This window comes from Crassostrea angulata, chromosome 6, assembly GCF_025612915.1.
Source record: "Crassostrea angulata isolate pt1a10 chromosome 6, ASM2561291v2, whole genome shotgun sequence".
Taxonomy (NCBI): Eukaryota; Metazoa; Mollusca; class Bivalvia; order Ostreida; family Ostreidae; genus Magallana; species Magallana angulata.
In genome coordinates, this window is record NC_069116.1 from 24115989 (window position 1) to 24129695 (window position 13707).

At 33.3% G+C, this 13707-nt stretch overlaps 2 protein-coding genes across 6 annotated transcripts; both read left to right on the forward strand.

The window, feature by feature from the left end:
* Positions 1-184: 184 nt before the first annotated feature.
* LOC128190647 (TLC domain-containing protein 2-like) lies at positions 185-5830 on the forward strand. Of its 5 annotated transcripts, XR_008244370.1 has the most exons (5): positions 185-519; positions 677-759; positions 987-1069; positions 3919-4007; positions 4998-5830. XR_008244370.1 is itself a non-coding variant. In XM_052862766.1 (4 exons), the coding sequence occupies exons 1-4, from the start codon at positions 287-289 to the stop codon at positions 3844-3846; spliced, it is 459 nt and encodes a 152-aa protein (XP_052718726.1). In that variant the 5' UTR covers positions 185-286; the 3' UTR covers positions 3847-5830. The 5 variants fall into 5 exon arrangements, 4 of the variants coding, with proteins under 4 accessions (XP_052718726.1, XP_052718727.1, XP_052718725.1 ...); XM_052862766.1 differs by having other exon boundaries at positions 3787-5830; XM_052862767.1 differs by having other exon boundaries at positions 3919-5830.
* Positions 5831-6914: 1084 nt separating this feature from the next.
* Positions 6915-10682, forward strand: LOC128190424 (uncharacterized). Its single transcript, XM_052862467.1, has 4 exons — positions 6915-7238; positions 7706-7809; positions 8333-8490; positions 9520-10682. The coding sequence occupies exons 1-4, from the start codon at positions 7041-7043 to the stop codon at positions 10587-10589; spliced, it is 1530 nt and encodes a 509-aa protein (XP_052718427.1). The 5' UTR covers positions 6915-7040; the 3' UTR covers positions 10590-10682.
* Positions 10683-13707: the final 3025 nt, after the last annotated feature.

Genomic DNA, 13707 nt, shown 5'->3' on the forward strand with positions numbered 1-13707 from the left:
TAGAGGTTGCATCACAGCCCTTCAAATAAATGCTTTTCTTAACTTCAATTTTACTCCTTGTAGATTTTCTAAACATTTATTCTGTTGTTAAAATGATAATGTTGGCTACAGGCCATTTAAAACCCCAAAGCTAGTATCCATAACTAAGGAAATTTTAAAATGATGACTAATATACACAGAAAAGACAGTGGATGGATCTAGATACTGTTTAGATGAAACGCATGGCTTCAAGCGCGACTTCTTTACGTGAAATGCGCATATATCGTCTGCTAACGTGTCATATACGATGGCTTCAGCGGAGGACAACACAGAACTAACAAGCATTGGTTCTGATGATGTTGATCAGAGGATTGCTTTCTTGGTTGTCGTCTTTTCTGTAGTATTTTTTCGTATTTCAAACTTGATAGTTGCAAAATTCATTGAACCCCCTCCCAGTGCCATCAATGACCCGTGGAGATGGAGAAACTTGTTTGTGTCCTGGATTCATGCAATTTTATGTGGCTGTTGGGATATTATCTGGTAAAAATAGGACTTCATTTATTTGTGTGTAAGAAATGTATTTTCAGCGTTTTGTATTGATGACCAAATGTCATTATATATATTATTGACAGCGCAAATTCTTTGTATCTTTTTTAAATATATGTAAATTCGTGTGACCTGTTTGTGTTATTTTTAGCTTTGCTGTTTATCCAGAAATGTTTGACGATCTAAGTGCACACATCAATTATTTCACCTACACGTTGGTTGCATTTTCAACAGGTAATGTCTTTTGCCAGGATATAAAGTATCTTGCTTATCAGGAATGTTCCTATGTTAATGCTAAACTGATATATCAGCATCATATGATCTTCCTTTATGATATATTCTTTACTTTTTTGCGTTAAATAGACGAATATCGGCCAATACATATCTTAATGCTTGAATAGATTTTATGATATTACGAATTTATGCCAAAAAGTGTTTTTGATGGATGTTTTATATTTCAGGATATTTTACATACGATGTGTTAGATATGTATTTCAATAACCGACTTTTACATGACTGGGGAGTCACGCTTCATCACCTTATTGTGAGTACATTTTCAATTATAGATTCTTTTAAATATACAAAAAAAAAATTCCAAAGCATCACAAATGTGATATAAATCATTTAACGTTCATTGCATTATACCTAGTTACACCAAATAACAATGTTCAATCTGTTTTCATCATTAAAAGCAGGGAAAAAATATAATGCTATATATTTAATGCTATATTTAAGAAACGCTATACAGTCTGGGTTTAAAAGGAACCATTTCAAGATATCAAAATGAATCAACGTAGATATGTGCAAATAATTATTATATAAAAGAAACAAAATGGCCCCAAAAGATGGCATATGTCAGTGTGTTAAATTTTCCTGGGGAACACTTTTTATTCTATGTAAATTCTTAAATAACGTACTAGTTTAATACAAATCTTCATTTTATTATCATGTCACAATATGAACAATAGCAAAAGTCGCATACGGAATTAAAACCTATATGTTTTACTCAGTAATTTGTTTCCTGTGTTCAATTTCATAAAGGAAATCAAGACAATGATAAAATGAGTAAAAACACGGTATTTTACAAAAGTATAAAAATACCAGTATGCACAAAGAAAATCAAAGTCGGCCAATTTAAGTAAAATACGAAGTAGAATATCTACATGACTTTCACAATATTTTGTTTATAATAGAACGGAATCTGCACAATTAAATGGGGAAAAAAATCTTATATTTTTCAGGTTTTAATTTTCTTTGTCTATAACATTCAGACAAAGTACGCAATAGGATTAACCTGTGTTGCCTTGCTGGTAGAAGTGAACGGAATGTTCTTACATGCCAGAAAATTGATGCAGATCTTCCAATATGGCTTTGAACACAAGATGTACATTGTAAACAAATACACAAACCTTATAACATTTGTCGTTTTTCGAGGCTATCCAATAGGTAGAATATTTTATGCTTTTTTATACCAATGTCCCACATTAACTCTGCCTCTACGCAGCGTGTTCATATGTTTACTAGGGATTATGGCTGTCATTAATATGATGTTATTCTGGCGACTTTGTAATAGTGATATATTTTTAACCCGAAAACGCAAATGTGATGATAAGAACGGTTATAAGGTCGCTGCTCAATCTTGACCTTACCAAACTGTAAAATCATAAACTGGGAAATGCTATGAGAATACCTCTATATCCTTCACTTTGGAAAATATACATGTAAACTTGACGTATAAACGTATTATACAAAGAAGACATTTTTGTTATTTTTATACTATGACACTACTGTATACAGGGAAATATTCGCCTACGTTTTATTTTTGATACTTTCGCCAGCGGGGAGCTGTCAGTTCAGAGAAAAAAACAACTTATTTTGTTTGTAGATCTTATTTATTTCTATCTATTTTTAAGCTTTACTTTTTATCCAGAGATGATGGAGGATCCTGCTGCACACATCAATGTTTATACCTACAATACACTTGCCTTTTCCACTGGTAATTTATATGACATAGACTTGCTACGTCTTTGTCATAAATGTTCAAAATTTGATTTTTTTATGATACTAGTATTTTTTATATGCTAGTATATGTTGTACAATTTATTCGTTTTTCTTGTTAAAAGAATATTTGATTTATTTTTCAGCATGCATTGATTATAAAGATTGCTTTGTGGCAATGCACTTTAAAAATATACTCAAAAACCCCTTCCGAATCCCGTAAAAGTTTGGACAAAACCATCGTAGTTTAAAATGTTCAGAGTGTTTTGTAAGTGTACATCGATATTTTTTATCATTACACTTTGGGAGCGGGTATGGGACATCCAAATACATGTATATGGTCCGATTACCAGTATATGTACATCCTTCAAATTGATTATGAACTTTAAAAGGACCCTTGCCTCACATTTTTCCTTCCCAAGCATATTCAGCAAACTGTAGCAAACATAATAGTACTTAGTTATAAATTTAGTACAGTGATATAAGTAGATTTAGAAGACTGAGATTTTATGTCACCATGTTTGTTCGTTAGTCTCTGAAATTAAAGCCATTTCATATGAGCCTTGCTGAGATCGGTGATTGTTGATGGTTTACATGTTTGTAGGATATTTTATATACGACTCGTTAGAATTGTTCTTCAGTAACCGACTGTTACGAGACTGGGGAGTCACTCTCCATCATATCATCGAGAGTACTTACAGTAATCATTTCTGTCATGCATCGTGTGTATCAAGGGTCTACGAATACATACATGATAAAAGCACAGCTTCACAAATGCGTTATGTAGCAACCTCAAATAATACAGTATTCACTAATGATAAAAAGATGCATTTTTGGTCAGCATCCTGACCATTAATTGTTTAATTTCATCATTGACGAACTACATATCCGACCATTAATGATAGTTCATTAACTTTATAATTAACCTTGAATAGCTGTGTAGTGTAAGAAGCCATGGCTCTTTTTAGTTTGTGACAATAAGAGTAAACCTTATTAAACCAAATAAAGTTGGAGAAGCAAAGTAGACACAAATTTTGACTGCCTAATGCTCATTCAAGCTAACAGAATAGACAAAGCCTTAGAGGTTCATGCACACATTTAAAATAGTACTATTTTATACGTAACTGTATAATTAACGGATGAAGTTCATCCACTAAAGCAATGAAAATTATATCATTAACGGTCAACGATGTACTCGTTTTACTTTTTTTTTATAGCATTAGTGAGTATGATTTTTTTTACCCTTTCTTGTTTATTTTGAAGGACGAATATGATAAAATTACATCATCAATGATCAGAACTCTGACCGCTTATGCAACTTGATATCATTAGTGTGTCCATGCTGACGAAGTTTCTGAAATACTACTTCCAATCTCTGAATTTGTTCTTCTACAGTCCGTGAAAAAACAATAATATCATCTAAGAATACCAGGAGTATCTGGAAAACTTCATCACGGAAACAGTGCTGCATAAGTCTTTGAAAGGTGGCGGGAGCATCATTAGAGTTTTCTACAGCACTAGAAAATACCATAAAGCCCCGGTCACACTGTCACGATTTGGAGCTACGAGTTGTGATGAGTTAAAACTCGCTATAACTCTCCAAGTCGAATGCATGTTGAACGTATGACATCCAATCTCGTGTGCATGTTGGCGATAATTCGTATAATGTCGTCGCTTTTCGTCATGTGAAAAAGTAGTTTGACATGCTACGAGTTGCGTTGCGAGTTTTGAGGACATTAATACGATCTCTGCTATGCGCCCGACATGCAACGAGTTTCAAAGACTTCTGTTCAGCATTTGTACGAATGTGTACGTGTTTTGTTCGACATTTGTTTGGCATTGGTATATAGTGATTGAGCTGTTCTATTGTGTACTTTATCACATGGATGATCAGCGGATCGGATCATCTTAAGCAACATCTGCCTTCTTTGCATAGGATTATGTGCCTTTAACAGGCCATCAAAAGGGCCAACAAACGAATGAACAGCCAAGTCATAACAGTTCGTCTTCATTCGTACATTTGTTACTCGACTAAACTCGCCTAAGTTCGAACATTCTTATAAGAAAATTTTTCGATTCTGTAGAAAGTGTCGTACATATGTCGTACAGATGTTGCCTTAAACTCGTATTGAAAAGAGACTATCGTCCTAATCTAGGTAATTCGACATCGAACTGATGCCCCTGTCATCAAAAATCGTTGCATACTCGCGAAGTTTTTGTCGAGTCATAACTCACCCTTACTTGTGATGGCTCGTAGCTCTAAATCGAGATAATTTGACCTGGGCTTGATGTATTTTGCACATATATTGTCAAATGTAAGTTTTAACATTTTATAGTTGTTAAATGCAACTTAACACCTTGCATAAAGAGGATAAGGTATGTTTACATGCCACAAATTAACCATGCAAATGTGTTTTACGTTAATGAAAAGCAAATGCATTTTATGCCAAAAATATTTTAAACTTTTTCTTCAGGTACTAACTGTCCTTGCCTATAACATTCAGACGAAGTACGCGGTAGGAATAACATGTGTTGCATTGTTAGCAGAAGTGAACGGAATCTTCTTGCATGCCAGAGCATTAATGCAGATCTTCCAGTTTAGTTTTGGACACAAAATATACACTGTAAACAAATATGTAAATTTGATAACGTTTGTTATCTTTCGAGGCGGTCCTCTGGGTAGAACTTGTTATGCATATCTATACGAGTGTCCCGCTTTTACCCCACCTTTACGAATTGTATTTGTATGTATATCAGTGGCAATGACGGTCATAAACATTGTGTTATTCTGGCGGCTTTGTAAGAGTGATATGCTAAAGCATAAACCTAAATGAGAGAATAAGAAAAAACGTGAAGTCTATGCATGCTAAATCTTGATTTTTCCAAATGAAATAATTATCGTGGAAAACTATAGGTCTATAGCATAAAAGTTAAAACTATGCTTAGATATTCTGTTTGACTTGTTTGATTTGTTTCGTTATATATTTTGTTTTTATGGTTGGTTGGATATTTTTTTTCTACTACAACAAATATGCATTTTATATTCTGTTTAATGATATCGTCTTTGAGAATAACGTTGGTGTATGCAACTTCTATTCACATTTTTCTTTTTTCTTTTTTATCATGCCTTGAAACGATGTCATTGACTCTATTAATTGCTTAGCATACATGTACATGTAGAATGTTTTCAATATTGTGAATGATAAATGAATTGTTGCATTATGCACATCCCAAAAGTTACTTGCATAATATAAGCTGTAATAAAAGATTGTGAAACTACAGCTAAAAATATTTTAAAGGTATTGTTTGATACGCAGCATTGTTAAGGCGTCCCGATGCTAAAATACGGCTGGAAAACGATATTATTTGAATCATGGCAAAAATAATTTTACCGGGAGTATTTCTTTAAATCTATGTTACATTTATTGACATCGATGTTAAACATTATATTTGATGCATTTTTCTGACGTCATATGTACTTCGTAATCACGTGACAGGCGAATCCTAATATTGCAAATGATCTAGTTAAAACGCATCGGCGCAGGTGATTAATGACATTAAATCATACATATTTTTAAGAAAAATCCTTTGTTAAGTCATAAACTTTGAAGTTCTTGCTTGGGAAAGAAATAGATATTTCGTTTATAGAAGATATTGTTGAAACATTCCACAAAATCATCAAAATAATGCACATTTTTACTAATCAAAAGCGATTTACAAAAAAATGGGGTAAATCCGTAGGTTTCCGCAGCACGATTCACATTGGTACTTATATTCTCTACCAATTTTACGTAAAATATTCTAAAATTGTGTTGATCTTTCACCTGCGCCAAGCTGGTTTTACATGCATTAAAATTTCTTCATTCAGTTGTTTACACGTAGCAGGGAGAGTCTCCAAACCACTAGTTTATAAATAGTCTTTAACTTAAAACGAAGCTTTAAAACTGCCGATTGTTTGATACTGGTTTTTAATATGAATGAATTCTGTACCTCTAGAATTAACTGCAACATCTATATAATGGAAACATGCGGTATTATACTGGTTTGATATAATTCACTTTTAACGTTAAGATACATTCCCTGAGAACTATCGACAGGAATGCAGATCGTGACGTCAAAGTTCATATGACGTCATATCGTATGAAGTAAAGACATATCGCATCGGGAAGCCTTAAAACATGCCCGCGTACTCTTATAACGCTTAAACCGATCCTCCCTCTGGTTGAAACAAACTAATTTTTCTTGTGTCAGCTTTGAGTAATAATTACATTTGAGGACATTTATTCGAGTTTAATCTTCTGATTTTTTTTTATTGTAAAGTAGATTTCATTTCCCACCCACTCCAACACTCGGAACTACTCGGATGTCTCGCGCACTCGACATTCACGCTTCCACGTCGTCACTAGTGATGCTGTTGCTATCTTTGCTCAGCCAATCAGAATCGCGGAATATTTGTCGGCCATTACCTCCGACAATAAACATCATGTCGGAGGTTAGCATTTGTTAAAATTTCTATTATGGTGAAGACCTGTGCGTGGGGACGATGCAACAGCGATACCAGGCGTCCTGAGAGAATACAGGGAGTGCATTTTATTCCATTTCCCAAGCCCAAAACGCAGAAAGACAGATGTCTGAGATGGATTAAGGCATGTGGGAGACCACACTACCAGCTAAATGAGAGCAGAATAAATCGACACACGTTTGTGTGTACAAAGGTGAATATTACATTTTCTCGGTAAATGAAATAATGTAGAATTTCATATGTCTTAAAACACCATATAGGCCAAGAAGTCAGTATGAAAAATGAGAGAGAGAGAGAGAGAGAGAGAGAGAGAGAGAGAATGTGTATATGATCATATCCGTTCCCCGTTCCTTAAATTAAAATTGTAATATAGTAGAAAAAACACTCATAAGATTGTCATGTAAGTCCCCTTCCGTAAAATAAAACCAGAATGGCCAAACAAATCTGACAAGCAGATAAAATAAGTAGGAATATTCAAGATGAATACTTGTACATTAAACTTGTCAACTGATTCCAAGTTTCTTATTTGATCAACATATTTTTGTCTACAAGTATAATGATCATGGTATGATAATTATTTATCAAAACCATCCATGATCGTTTGCTCACTGTCTTCAGTGTATGTATGATCATAAATTATGACTGAGAATTCTATTTTAGCATTTTGTGGATCCCAGTGGTCCCACTGAGGAATATCCAGATCCAATACCTTCTGATGGTTCAAACATTAGAAAAAGCAGACGTCATTGGAGAGAACGAAGCGGGTTGGTCTTATTTTTTTTTTCAAAGAGAATACCATCACACAATGGGTTATATATTTTTTTTCTTGTTATTATAGTCTGTCCCAAGTTATTGCTTCCATCACTTTTTGATGATTTTTAATGAAAATAAACATACCTGTCAATTACGTACAATTCAGATTGATAAAAGGGAAAAAATCCAATATTTCTTCATTGATATACATAATCTGTTTTTACCTGGAGAATCTCACAAAAACGAAAACAAATTTCTTATGGAGATTTATAATGGAAAATGTTGACAACTTTTCTCCATTTGGAAGTACTTGTGACACCTCACACAATTTTTTAACGTTATCATATGAGATACTTTAAGTGGTGGAAGCTGAAACTTGGGACAGAGTATAATAATGTTATCCCATTTAATTTGATATGAATACTACATGTACTTCCTTTATAATGAATGAAATTTTAATTTGTAAATTTATGATAGATTTTAAAACAATACTGAAGTTAAACAATTATTCATAATTAAACATTTTATTTACAGGCCATACCATAATATTCAACAAAATTCACATACAACAACTGCAAGTGATACATGTACAACCTCGCTTAAAGAATGTATTGATGAGATTGGGGAGTCGTCATTGGATAGGGGGCCAATTCCAGCTGAAAATTGTTTTGAGGGGCTATCATTACTTGCAGGTAATATGCTTCTTTAAGAAGGAAACAGCAAAGAATTTATAAAAGAAAGACAGCTTTAGAAGCATGTCTGTCATGAATGAAACATCAGGGAAAATTCGTTCAACAAGCATGTCCTTTGTTGTGTAGACTATAAATTCACACCATGGTGCACCAGACACAAGTAATTGTCCCTGTACTTGAACATAATGATCATGATTCCTATTTATTGATATCAGACCATTTTCCTCTTTTAGCATGAAATATTTTATCTGAGAACAAGCCTCGGAAATTGACAAATCTCTGGCCAAATATGGACATTTAATTTCAAAAATCCCACACTCTCCATTTTCACACAGTTTACCATCAGGAGTTGCAGCAAGAAATGGGAATGCATCATTGATAATCAGTCCACAATCATGAAGGTGTGCATTTTGGACTGATTTGAGTTTTGCTAATTTCTCCCTGGCCAGTTTTTCCCTACTTAATCCATATTCTGTAGCTGCAGACTTTGTCGATGATTTACTTTGAAAAAGGGAGTTTAACAGCAAATCATTTGGTTGTTTCTTCCTTTTTACAACTCGATGCATCTGTGATGCTGTGATGCGGTTTGCCCGATATTTAAACCAGACAGGATTTTCATATTGGTTCCTTGTTGTTTTTTCTATGTCTTCTGGATTAGAGGGGATCAGTTCTTCTGTTAGTAATTCCTTGTACCATGGGGGGAGTTTCACAACTGATGTCTGTGGAAAGGTGGTATTTCCACAATACATTAACACTCCATCATTCACTCGTATGCCCTTTGATTTTGACTGAAATTAATTAGGCACCAATTTTGAACATGTTGAAAATAATTTTTTTAACAATTGGTTTAAATCAAGTTCGCATCAGTAATTATATTGTTTGTACATGTGTTTAAAGAAAAATATCAATGCAATGGAAACTTTCAAGTTTGCATCTAATATAAAATCATTATAGAATACATGAATAGGTATTTAAGTGGAAAATTTTATTTGTATCTTAATGCTATTAAACATTTAATTTGGTCCACAGATTCATGTCAGATAGACCATCTAATGCAGAAAAAGCTACAAGAGACAGAGGAAAATCTTCATCATCAGACAGTTCTTAACCAGCATTTAAACTTACAATTATCAACCATTCGAAATCAACCAGAAGTTCAAATTGAAGGCCTCAATATTGAGAAAATTATTCAGCAAGAGAAGAAAATCACTGGTTTATTTTTCTACTACACTAACCTTAAACATTCAACTTTTGTAACTTTGTACAACATTTTAACTGAACAACAAATGCCAGTATTCCCAAAGAAAAGGAAAGATGTGAAGACTATGAAACCAGAAACTCAACTACTATTAACTCTGATGCGACTTCGCCATAACTTTGGATTGAAAGACCTAGCTGCTCGGTTTTTGATATCAACTCAGTCTGTGAGTGAAATATTTTCTGCGTGGATTGAACATATGTATTTGATCCTTGGATCCATACCAATATGGCCACACCGAAATGACATAATTCGAAATATGCCTTCGCAATTCAGAGTAGAATTTCCTGACACTTTAGCCATTATTGATTGCACAGAACTTAAGACCCAAAAACCGTCATCGTTAAAATTACAGTCACAGATGTACTCTGATTATAAGTCAGCAACAACCCTGAAAGGACTGGTAGCATGTGACCCCATGGGCAACATAATTTTTGTAAGTGAGCTGTTTACAGGATCAATGTCTGATGTAGAAATTACAGCAAAGAGTGGGTTTTATAAACTCTTGGAGCAGCTCATTTTAACAGGATATATTCATCATGGAGATTCTATTATGGCCGACAAAGGTTTCACGATATCTGGTGAACTTCAGAATGTTGGATTGCATCTAAACTTGCCATCTTTTGTGAATTCGGGTATTCAAATGTGTCAGGCAGATGTAGAAATTACACAAAAAATTGCAGCCCATCGTATTCATGTTGAAAGGGCAATTAGGAAAATAAGAACCTTCAAAATATTGTCTGGTTGCATTCCTACTAGTCTGTTTGGATCAATTAATAAAATCTGGACCGTTTGTGTACTACTAACTCTGTGGCAGAATCCGGTGTTGAAAAATAAGTGATTTTTTTTGCTTAATAAAAAACATGTATTTGATATGTACAATCTTGATTCTTGAATTGAACATGTATGTATTGAATATATATGGTTACATACATGTATGTCTTATGTTGATTCTTTCTGTTGGATGATTATGTGTGAGCAGTGTATTGTATTACACACCTGATAGCTGAGAGCTGACCCAAGCTTCACATCACCAAATTCACTTTTTATTGTTGGTACATGTATTGTATTCAACTTTGATATAGGTAGTCCATCCAATGACTTTAGCATTTGATGTGATCGTTCTGTCAACTCGGGTACTCTATTGTTATATTAATTCAGATGTGATTGAATCAGGCGATGATTTTTACAACAGAATTGATGAAATTTACAATTTATCAGATAATTCATATACCTGGATTTAATTTCTTTTGGAAGAACTGGAACTTTTTTGTGAGTTTCCTTAGCTTTAACAACCAACACTTCATTTATTGAAACAGGCTGTATTTTATTTCCTCTTGGTATATTCCATTGCTGGGGAAGGCTTGTACAAGATTGCTCGGTGGGGACATCCTTAAGACCAAGAACTTTGAACTGTTGTATACATTTTGTTAGTCCAACTATATGGGAGCATTTACCTGAAACCCTGCAATTTTTTGGGATTATTTTCTCATGAATTATAGGATATTTGCTGTCTTTAATAACAGTATAATAGAAGTTTTATAAATATTTACCCAGATGAAAGTATGAAGATTAGAACAAATCAACAAAACAGCAAAAGTAAATATATGTTAGTGAAACTATTTATGTGCGACAAAGAACTGTTGATTGTTTGTCAATAGTTTAGCAATAAGATTTAATATGACAAAATTCAGGTATATATATTGTGTATCATCACAAGGATCCCAATTTATATTTTATAAAATCATCAATTCAGTTTTACCTTTCATATAACATATACGTAGTGTTTTACCCTGATACATGTGTATTAATAATTTACCGTCAATATTACAAAAGGAGTGGACTCGGAGCAGCTGATTGAATACGAAACATACATGTAGCAACTTTTGAAAAATTATAATACCTCTTTAACAACAAAAACACCAAACAGCAACAAATATGCAAAAGAACTCGAAAAAAACAGGTTTAATTCTCTCTGTCAAGTTTACCCAGCAGTACATGAACAATACGCGTCCGTTACAGCGGAGTCTGAGAGATCAACAGTAAGCCGGTGAGGTGTTTCCCCCTTCCTCATGCTTCGGAAGCATCTTGCGCTAATAATTACAGTGTTATCTTTGTTTTTGTTAATAGTTACGTTGTGAATGTACCCTTCTTGAAAATAAATTAAACCTTTTGATAGACTTTTCTCAGAAAAGGCGTGATTAAACGACGCTATTGTGAAGTTTTCAGGGACGAGTTCTAAATCACCCGCCATGTTGTTTACAAAGTTTGTCGGAGTATAGAGTCACGTGATTTTGGTTGCCATCGGTGGGCGGGGCGTGGAAAGCGATGGCATCCATAGCACGCTTTGAATGTTGGGAAAGGAACTACTTTTAACCTAGTTTCGGTTTCACTGAAGTCACATTTTTTGTTATTATGGAGACTCCGCTAAAACTGATTCCATTAAGTTCCTGTTTGTTATGTGCGTCTTCTGCAAGAAGGCTACACTCATTTACAAAACAAAAGGCAAAAAATGAGAACTACCAAAACACAGTGGAGGATTTCTTAGGTAATATTTTAATTATGAATTGAATTATGAATTGAACAGGTCCAGAATATTGAGAATAATATCTTGATTTAGCTGATAACTTGAATTAGATATAAAGCTTTTTAAGCTATTGATAATTGCTAGATAAAACTACATATATAAAAAGCTATAGTAGTTAGGTTATTTAAGTTATATAGCCAAATCAAGAGATAGTACTGGACCTGTTGAATAGAAATTGATTATTGTAGCTGGTTTGGTCATCGAATCAAAGAAATAAACTGCATTAATTTAAGGCAAAATCTTTTTATTTAGAAATTACACCCCCATGAAGGAGCCCATATTCTTCATTTTAACGTTAACAAACTGATATAATTAAACGCTTAAGAGACTCCCTAAATCTTTTGGTATGAATACTTACGCCCTTATATAACCTTAATTACATGAATACAAAGAAATAAACAGCATTAGTCGAATGAAAAATCTTTTTATTAAGAAATTACATTCCCATGAAGGAACCCATATTCTTCATTTTAACGTTAAAAAATGGATATAGTTTAACGCTTAGTAGACCTCTTAAAACTTTTGAGATTATGACTTACACCCTCAATTCTCCTTTAGTGCCTTAATACAAAGAAATAATCAGCTTTAGTTTCAGGAAAAATCCTTTTATTGAGAAATAACACCTTCAGAGAAAACCCATAATTTTCATTTTATCGTTAAAAAATCAGTGTAGTAATTAATCATTTAGGAAACTCCCTAAATCTTTTGTTATGAATACCTACACCCGTATTTATTCTTCATTACATGAATACAAAAAAATAAACAGCAATAGTTGAAGGCAAAATCATTTTATTATGAAAAAACAACTCCAAGAAAGAACCAATTTTTTCTATTTTAGCATTAACAAATGGGTATACTGAAATGCTTAAAAGACCCCATAAATGTCTCAGAATTGTTACCTAAATCCTCATTTATCCTTTATTACAATAATACCAAGAATTAAACAGCAATAGTTAAATGAAAAATCATTTAATTAAGAAATTACATCCCCAGGAAAGAACCCATATTCTTCAGTTTAACGTTCAAAAATGGATATAGTTAAACGCTTAGTAGACTCCCAAAAACTTTTGGGATTAAGACTTACACCCTCATTTCTCCTTTACTACATAAATATGAAGAAATAATCAGCATTAGTTTCAGGAAAAATTCTTTCATTTAGAAATTATACCCCCCTGAGACAATCCATAATTTTCAATTTATTGTTGAAAATCGGTATAGTTAAATCACTTAAGAAACTCCCTAAATCTTTTGGGATTAATATTTGTTCCCTAATTTATCCTATATCACATCAATACAAAGTAATAAACACCTTTACCATTAGGAAAAATCCCTTTATTTTGAAATTAAACCCCCATCAGAAAACCCATAATTT

Bases quoted from the DNA above. Each gene is read 5' to 3' on its own strand.
- LOC128190647 (XM_052862764.1), top strand. From the start codon at position 287: ATGGCTTCAGCGGAGGACAACACAGAACTAACAAGCATTGGTTCTGAT. The intron at 520-676 runs GTAAAAATAGGA...TGTTATTTTTAG, and splicing joins GGCTGTTGGGATATTATCTG to CTTTGCTGTTTATCCAGAAA. The intron at 1,070-1,766 runs GTGAGTACATTT...TATATTTTTCAG, and splicing joins TCACGCTTCATCACCTTATT to GTTTTAATTTTCTTTGTCTA.
- LOC128190424 (XM_052862467.1), top strand. From the start codon at position 7,041: ATGGTGAAGACCTGTGCGTGGGGACGATGCAACAGCGATACCAGGCGT. The intron at 7,810-8,332 runs GTTGGTCTTATT...TTTTATTTACAG, and splicing joins CATTGGAGAGAACGAAGCGG to GCCATACCATAATATTCAAC. The intron at 8,491-9,519 runs GTAATATGCTTC...TTTGGTCCACAG, and splicing joins GGGGCTATCATTACTTGCAG to ATTCATGTCAGATAGACCAT.